Source organism: Euprymna scolopes, chromosome 41, assembly GCF_053919585.1.
Source record: "Euprymna scolopes isolate OS-2025 chromosome 41, ASM5391958v1, whole genome shotgun sequence".
NCBI lineage: Eukaryota > Metazoa > Mollusca > Cephalopoda > Sepiida > Sepiolidae > Euprymna > Euprymna scolopes.
This window is the reverse complement of record NC_136522.1, coordinates 63,029,064-63,038,402: the sequence shown is the minus strand read 5'-3', so window position 1 is coordinate 63,038,402 and position 9,339 is coordinate 63,029,064. Positions and strand designations below refer to the sequence as shown.

Below are 9,339 nucleotides of genomic sequence, written 5' to 3'. Positions count from 1 at the left end.
ACAAAAATGGTTGTCATTCAAGGTGTCGTTCTTGGTTCAGAATAAATCCAAGATTTATCCGTCCTGTCTGTAAACTTAGTAATACAAACAACTACCTATCATGCACACGTCAATCTATACAATAAAGCATTGAAAGACATTACGTACGATACGATAAAGAGACTTATGTATGTGTGTGCGTACTTTCTTATAAATAATTGAGTTCATTCCAAAATGTATTGTTAACAAAAACCAATATAAATATCTACATAAAAACCTGATACCTTCAGTAGTCATGCGAGAGAGCTACGTAGTAGAGGTTTAGGCTTCTTATCATGGGTTCCTGATTTTGAATCTCGCTAGATTCAGCCACTCTGAGGAGTCATGACTAAACATGTCAGTGGATAATTATATTAAAAAATAAAAAAATCTCCCCCATTTAGGGGGTACCAAATTAGTCAAAAGGAAAATTATTCCCAACGCATTTAGATAAAAATGCACTTTTGTATTAATTGAATTCATTCAAAAGTATCGCTAACAAAAACAAATAAAAACATCTATCTATATCTATCATATAGACACACGAGTATACAGAAGAATCACAAAAATAAAATAAACTCATTTCATTTTCTTAAAAAATTATTTTAATTGTGATAATTTTTTTCAGCTTTTATGATTAAAGACCGAAGATTCAAAATGACAATGACCTAGGATTTAAAAAAAAAAAAAAAAAAAAAAAGTTTATTTTTTTTTATCATACATTTATTCTTCATCACTATCATCATCCTCTTCATCGTCTTCATCGTCGTCATCATCATCTTCCTCATCATCGTCATCATCCTCTTCCTCCTCCATCTTTTCTTCCTTCTTTGCTTTCTTGGATTTATCTAATTTTATTTTCTTTGCCTTTCCTAAATAAAAAAAAAAAAAAAAAGAGAATTTCATTAAAAAAATGTTCAAGTGTGGACACAATCAAAATTTGGAAAGAAGGGAAAAAAAAAAAAAAAAAAAAAAAAAAAAAAATTCATCCAAGCAATTTTTGTAATTTTCAAACCCCCACCAAACACATCGAAATCAAGAAATATATCCCTTTTCTAATGCCAAAAAGGACTCTTGATCTTTTTTTTTTTTTCTTCTCTTTTTATTTTAAATTTGTTTTTAAAATTGTTTTCAATTGCTGGTACTAAATGATAATCGCTAATTTTAAACTACCCGTAACTAAAATCTATAATTCCCTGCTAGTGTATTTTTATGATTGCTAAAATACGTGGAGATATCGTCTGGATTTTTACAATAAAAACAGTGCTATAGTTAAATATCTAAGGGAATAAAAAAATAAATAAAAATCTGAATTAGTAATTGTATCAGAATCTGGAAAAATTTGGGAATCACCGTCAGATTTTTTTACGATGATTTATTATTTCTACAATAAAACAATACAGCAGCTCACAGGAAGTGCTAAATTCCAATTTTGTCCTCATTTGGGCACATCAATAAAGCATCTGAACTTCGGATTCAAAACCAGACTCACCATCCTGTACTTTATATTAAAAAACAAAAAAAAACAACACGAATGGAGAATGTAACTTCGATAATGAGGCGTTTTCTTTATTAAAATTTTTTTTTTTTTTTTTTTTTTTTTTTACATACTTTTAATGTTCCAATTTGAAATCCCCTTCACACACGAGAAGAAAATGTTTTCAGAATGACAATTGTAAAGGTATAGGACAATAGGAGGCAACTAGAGTGATCTCCCCTAAATGAAGAGGGCAACCAGAGTAACCTCCCCTGACTTCATTAAATTAATACGGGTGCGGCCATTTGTATTGAGCTCACCATGAGCCAGGATACAATATCCCGCTTTACACAACTCTTACCCCAATTTAAGAAAAAAAGGTGACAATTTAAGCAAATTGTCTTTTAATTTTTGCTATCCCCCTCCCCAGCATAATTTTGTTAATATGTCAACTCTAAAGTTGGTTTCACCCCTCACCCCAATCAGAAATAATTTATCTTATACTAGCTTGGGTGTCCAGGTGTTAAAAATAAAAAAAATTTCTTAAAAAAAATGGCATCCATCGCTACACCGGAAATGGCAAAGGTTTAAATTAAGGCTAGTCAATCGAAAAGAGGGAATAACTTGAAAATATTGAGGGAATGAGCGACCCCCTCCTTGTAGAAAAGTGCCCAGTCAAGGGTTAAGGAAAAAACGTTTTTTTAAGGAATTTTTTTGATATTTATTTATCGTCTGAAGTGTTGAGCTTGAAAACAATATTGATCTTCTAAAAATCTGTCACCTCTGCAAAAGTTTTAGGCAGACATAAACATATACATACATTTAAACAGACAGGTGAGATTTATATTATAGACTAGCGGGGATGTCTAGCGTTGCCCGTGTGTTTGGAGGTGTAAAAGGGAAAAAAAGTTTTGGTAGGAAGGTAGGCTTGTACCCGAAGCCTTGATGTAAAGGTGGAAAAGGGAAAATACCTGGCATATCACCCGCTTGACTAAGACGGGAGAAGAACGAAAGCCACTTTAATTCAATAATTAAAAAGTTAAGACAGGTGCGTCAATTCAATGAGGTCAAACATCATGCCATCCAATGGAATGAAATCACGCACTTTTCACCAACTTTGGCTGTGCGGTAGTTTTTTTTTGTTTTTTTCGATGGGAGAAAAATCAGCTTAGTTAGCAATTGTCTAATATACCCCCCCCCCACATTGATCAAGCCTCATTGCTTAAGCTAGGGATTCAGTTTCGCTTTTATACTGAAAAGCCAAAGACACACGCGAAATATCGCAAAAAACGTGTAAAAGTCGTTCAAATAAAAGATAGACGCAACCTCCCGTCGTAAATCAGACATTATAATCTAGACAGTATATAAAAAGTCATAAGAATGGGTGACCAGCCCCACCCCCTCCAAAAGCCTTTGTCAGACATACAAAAAATACAAACATTTTGCCTTCATATATATATATATATATATATATATATATATATATATGACTGGTGCAAACATGGATGACGCATCAACACATTAGTATAAACACAAACTTACCTTTGTCATCAGTTGCTTTTCTTTTGGTAGGCTCCTTTGGTTTTCGTGTTAGATTTGCATGAAGGACAACCAATGTACAATCTTTGAATGTCTTTCCATTTAACCGTTTCAGTTCCTGAGAGCAAACCTCAGGATCAGCAAATTTTGCAAACGCAAAACTACAAAAAAAAAAAAAAATAAAACAATAAATAAATAAAAAATTAAAACAGAAAAAAAAAAAAAAAAAAAAAATTAATCAAGATAATACGGGGTGTCTCAATAAAATGTGTACACTCTTTAAGTGACAAAAAGAAAAAAAAAAAGCTATCAGAGTTTAAATTTTTTATGCCCAGTTTCAAAGACTTTCCCCCAGACAAAATTTTTTTTAAACAAGCTGCACATGTGATGACGCCACAAAAAAAAAAAAAAAAAAAAAAAAAAAAAAAAAGTTAAGAAATGATTAATGTGGGAAGTGTGAAGGGCCAACGTTTCCTTCACATTTTCGCCAAGTTTCAGAAAAAGTTAATGGCATGGGGCAAAAGTTATGTGAGTAAAAAAAAAAAAAAAAAAAAAAAAAAAAAAAAGTCATTTTTTGCAATTTTGAAGGATTTGTGACCTCCCACACCCTTTTGAGCTCCTAGGAATGCCGAATCCCAGTGTAAATGGATAATGGTGCAGTTTCATGCCTTAACTGGGGATACAATTTTTTTTTTTTTTTTTTGTGCACATCTATTTTATGAAATACAATTGTGGCAAAAAATTTCAGGAAAAACTCATGGACAGTTATCTGACATTGTCAGGACTAACGGACGCCACTGAAATCATAGGTCCCTCTCCGATAAGTGGGAGGGGAGGGGGAAAGGACCAACAAAAATATAGTGATCAATCAAAACTAAAAAAAAAAAATTTTGAAAAATTTTTTAATTAATATTTAAAAAAATCCAAGTATTTATTTCCATTTTGAATTTCACTTCGCCTACATCTGTAAAGTACTGGCAAACATTGTGCTAAAGAGACAACTATTGTACCTACATTGACTGAAAATGATGCAATTGGTTATCAAGTCAAACTTACCCTAAAGGTCTGTTCTCTGCACGCTTTATCGGCAAAGTGACAGTCTCTGCTTTTGGCATTAACTGTTTCAATTCAAGTTCTGTGGTCGAATATGGAAACCCTGTGATGTACAATTTGCTGGGATCAAGTTCTTTGATGACCCTTTCTTTGGTGGGTCGGGCGAGGCTCTTATCCCCCGTATAGTCAACCATTACAGTTTTACCATCAATCTTTGTTTCACTAAGGATTTTGAAGTTTTTCTCTGCCATTGCCTCATTTACAAATTCGACAAAGGCGTAACTGTAAAATAGAAAGAAATACTTTTAAAAAAGTCAATAAAAAATAAAATAAATGTTTAAATTTTTTTTTTTTTTGGAAGATGTGGATGCAAAGTTGGATTAGATTCTGAATAAATACCTTTTTTAATTTCTTAATTATAACTAGTGGGACCAGTGGAAATGCCACAGAGGACTCGTAACATTGATTTTGGCATTCTGTAGACATTCAGCGTAAATAAGATGCTCTGATATTGTAGCTCTTTTGTTAAAACTGCAGAAGAGCTTATGTAAGCTAGCAAGGACGCCCAGCATAGCCCACTCAAAGTATATTGAAATATACTAATTCTTGCAGATTTCTTATATATTATAGAGTTAATGTTCTATCGATTTTTATACATTATAAACTTTAGATTGCAAGAATCGCAAAAACAAACATTATATATATATATATATATATATTTTAATGACTTCGGTGCATCACCTTGAATCAAAACTGAAACCATAACGCGTGTGTGTGTGTGACTGGAGTTCCTTCAGCTATAATCGAAATCCAAAACAAAACTTAAAACTATCAATAAAAAATTACTGGAATGCCATCAGCTTTAATTGAAACCAAAACTTATGAAGAATTCTTGGTAAAATTATTTATTACAAGAAATAAGCCCATAACTGTGAGAATCGAATATTTATATACAGCACAACCCAGACAAGTTTACAATCCTTCTATTATTAATATAGTAACGGACGAGTTATAAATATTACAGGGATAATTTTAAACAACCTATAATCAAATCAATAAAGTAAAAAATTTGGGTTTTAGTCCTACTTTGCAGATTTTTTGAATATCACGGGTGGTTTAAGTCCCTATCTACCGTGGTATTCGAAAGATTGGTTGGTTATTTTTGTTTTATGGCATATCAACCTTTTCAGGTTATTTAATGCCGAATTTAGTTATTTTGAGGAACGATTTTTTTAATGGAGTATATTTGTTTTTTCAAGTCCGTTTCTATTTAACCCATAGTTGGGACCCTAACAGGTACTACCACTCCGGGTCAGAGTGGACCTGGGAGCAATGGCAATTAAAGAGTGGTTTCACACTCCCCAAGGCCCGCAAGCTGGGGCCTCACCATCGGATATAGTTTTAGGTCATATCCAGGACCGTATTCGAAGGAATACATATTTCAAAGTACTGAAGTAAATTAGATTACAGGTTAGTGAATCGAATGGTTCCTAGTACTATAGAATATTAAAAAGGAAATTTTCATAAACAATTCCAGCCAAATAAAAGTGCTCAATATACTAGATTACACAAAAATATTCTAGTTTGTTTAAATTATTTAAAAGGATCAATTTTCAAATAAAATTCAAATTTATTGTTTGAATAAAAAAAATTTTTTTAATTAATGTCCTTTACCTTTGAGTTTCCAATGTAAGCACATTCTAGCAAAATATTGGTCAACAATGTTTCTTTGTATGTGCTATTTAGCAAAATTATTAACCAATATTAGTATTTTGCTAGAAATTTTCCTGCTTACATTGAAAAGTCACGGGTTAAGGACATTAATTTAAATTTGTATTCTTTTATTCAAGCAATAAATTTGAAACTTTATCTTTTAAAAGGAAATTTAAAGAAAGTAGAAATATATATTAATTACAGATTGATGTGTGAAGCACTATGGAATTTCCACCAGATGATATGACTAATCTTTCGAAATCAAAAACGTAAAAAACCACACCGATTGGTATATATATATCATTCCTTAATTGGAATTCATTTTTAAGATGAACATTATATATTAATTTATTTTTATTTCGGACTATTATTCTCATCTTTATTAGTTGTTTTTATCTTTTATTGGTTGTTGTTTTTCACGATGTTTCGGCCAACCATTCCTCTCGCCTTCGTCAGGTGATAACCGCGACGGATAGGAACTTCGAATCTCCTAACTGCATTCTCAACAATCACTGCCATCCATAGTTGTCGTCTTACCACGTTTTGACCAAGTAAGCCTCTGGCTGGCTTTGGGTAAGATTGAAACATATCTTCAGACAATGTCCATCTGGAACCGTAGAGATTCAACGTCTATCAACTGCGCCACGAGCCCCGAAGGCTGATCAAGGTTGGATTCTTTGATCTTATAAATCCATGTTTATTTATTATCTGATCTTCCATAGTCGGGTCCGTACCGATGGGTATATATATTATTCCTTAATTAGAAATAATTTTTTTAGATGAGCATTGTATATATTAACTTATATATAAAAGATAAGAATAATAGCCAGAAACAAAAACCGAAATCAAAAACGTAAAAAAACGCATCAATACAACATCCGATTAGAAAGAAACTCACCATAAAGTTCTCCTTTCATCCTTTCGAGCACGTTTCCGGATTCTGACACTTTGTATATCTTTTGACAATTTCATAATAGTTTCCTCCTTAATGTCAATTGGCAAACCCTTCATGAATAAAGTCCGGCAATCCCTCTCTTTAATAGATTCTGGAGTTTAAAAAACAAAAAATTTTTTAGAAAATATTTATGCGTCAAAATCAAGAAATCTAGAGACAAAGCAACGGACCAAATATTGCATAAGTCTTGTTTATTATCGTCTGAAATGTTCAACAGAATTCACTGTTAGATAAAAAAAATAAAATAAATAAAATAAAAATAATCTTATTTCAACAATAGTTCAGTATCAAGCCTGCAATTCAAAACTAAAGCCGCCCAAAAGCCATATTACTCCTGATGCTTGGATGTATAGGATTATCTCAACCAAAAATCTAATTCTAGCAAGTAAGTTTCAATTATTAGACAAAAATACTGATAATAGAAGCATCCCATTTGAAATTATCAATTTAACGTCTGCTAACGCAGTTGCCCCTTTTTTTTTTTCACCTCCTTTTCCCTTTCACGTTACAGGTTCCTAATACCCTTATAAATCCTCTCCACACCCGGGCAATGCCAAGTATCGCCACTAGTTTTATATATATATATATATATATATATATATAAACTTCCCAACTAATCTCTTCACGATTTTTTATCATTTCCTCCAGTCTCTTCCTTGATATTTAGTTGCTACACATCTAACCAAAGAACGTCCATCTGTTCTTTCAACACAGGTGTACACAACACAACAATGTAGTTCGGCAGAAGTCATCTGTTCTAACCCTATCTTTAAAACTCATACTACACATCCATCGTATCATTCTTATTATATCCAAGAGGTGTCCTTTATCCTCACTGGCCAGGTTTCACTTCTGTATAAAACATTTCTGGAAATAATACAGTTACCAGGCTTTAAAAAAATAAAATAAAGTTAAGTATCCTATATCTTTAAATAGCAACAATTCACCCATGCATAGAGTATTGCCACCACATTTTGGGCTGGTGCATCTAACACTCATCTCTTGCTCTTAGAAAGGGTCCGTTTACTTTACCTTCCCACAAGGACAGAGTTAGACACAAAGTTTGTTTTTTTAACGTGGAAGGAAAAAAAAAATTGTCTTAGTCATGAAGGATTTCTCCACTAACCACTATTAGAGTGGTTAAGTTTTTTTAAAGAAAAAAAAGTCAAATCTAATTAGATACCATCCTATCAACCAAGCTCCAAACTTTTGTTGCCCCACCGTAAACTGACAAGTAGCAAAATTCCACCCCTTCACTGTTGAGACTCCTAGATATAAAAAAATCCTAATAGTTTCTTCTCTTGAGTTGCCAGACTTAAGTAATCCCTACCTATTTCCTGCTTCACTGACTGTACTGAAATGCAGAAGTTTAAGTGTAATGTGGGAAAAAAAAAAAAAAAAAAAAAAAAAAAAAAAATAGAATCACTGTCCAACTCCCATAAATAATGTTCCTAAGTGACAATATCCCTCAGGCTTCATACAGATTTTTCAAGGCTTTCTCCAAAGTTTTCAAAACCAAATTGTAAATTGGACAGGGAGGGGGTCCACAATGATAATAAATAGCCAACGAAAGTTACTTGGGAACCTACTTTTATCATTTTTGCTATTTTTAAAAGTTTTTAATTAGTTTTGTTTCATCTCAAATATTAACTTATGGCTTCTAAATTTCCTACCAATATGACTAGTCTTGTCCATTTTATATGTGGTCCGTCCAGCTTCATTTTAGGTTATCACAATTGGGAGGGGAGGGGAGGGGTGGGGGCACAATTGTCTGCAGAAGGAATTTTTTTTTTTTTTTTTTTTTTTTAAAGCGGGAGGAGGGAGGGTCATTTCCGCCATAAAAAATATTGTTATAAATAAAGTCTACAGTTGTAAATAAACTTTGTCGAACATGCACAATGCTACCGCAACTGTGTGTGTGTGTGTGTGTGTCAACAAGCAAGATTAATGAAAGACGATCTTCACTTACTGAGATAATCGCTTTTGTCAACTTGAACAGCAGGCTCAGTTTTGTCAGCCTCCTTTGGTTGCTTTGGCTTAGGGAATTCTTTGGGTGCAGGTTTTTTAGCTTCCGGCTTTTCAGTTTTTTTGCCTCCTTTGGCTGAAGAAAAGAAAATTTAAATAAAGAAAAGAAAATTTAAATAAAGAAAAGAAAATTTAAATAAAGAAAAGAAAATTTAAATAAAGAAAAGAAAATTTAAATAAAGAAAAGAAAATTTAAATAAAGAAAAGAAAATTTAAATAAAGAAAAGAAAATTTAAATAAAGAAAAGAAAATTTAAATAAAGAAAAGAAAATTTAAATAAAGAAAAGAAAATTTAAATAAAGAAAAGAAAATTTAAATAAAGAAAAGAAAATTTAAATAAAGAAAAGAAAATTTAAATAAAGAAAAGAAAATTTAAATAAAGAAAAGAAAATTTAAATAAAGAAAAAAAAAAAAAAAATTTTTTTTGCCTTTGTTCAGAATTCACACACATTAAAACAAGTGAAGCATGTATGGTCCCCCCATGAGTGCACAGTGAACAAAGCATTAAGTTCAGCAGCCCCCCCCCCCCCGCCCCTAAAGTCCCCAGAGGACATCAAAT

At 32.1% G+C, this 9,339-nt stretch overlaps 1 protein-coding gene across 2 annotated transcripts in view; it reads right to left on the bottom strand.

The window, feature by feature from the left end:
- Nucleotides 1-600: 600 nt before the first annotated feature.
- LOC145266552 (uncharacterized) overlaps nucleotides 601-9,339 on the bottom strand; it is a 41,230-nt gene continuing 32,491 nt past the window's right edge. For both annotated transcript variants that reach the window (XM_080122334.1, XM_080122335.1), the window contains 5 exons: nucleotides 8,725-8,856; nucleotides 6,699-6,846; nucleotides 4,091-4,369; nucleotides 3,038-3,195; nucleotides 601-890 (listed from right to left, as the gene is read on the bottom strand). In XM_080122334.1, coding sequence (XP_079978460.1) covers nucleotides 742-890; nucleotides 3,038-3,195; nucleotides 4,091-4,369; nucleotides 6,699-6,846; nucleotides 8,725-8,856 — 866 coding nt within the window. In that variant the 3' untranslated portion in view covers nucleotides 601-741. The remainder of the gene's footprint in view (nucleotides 891-3,037; nucleotides 3,196-4,090; nucleotides 4,370-6,698; nucleotides 6,847-8,724; nucleotides 8,857-9,339) is intronic.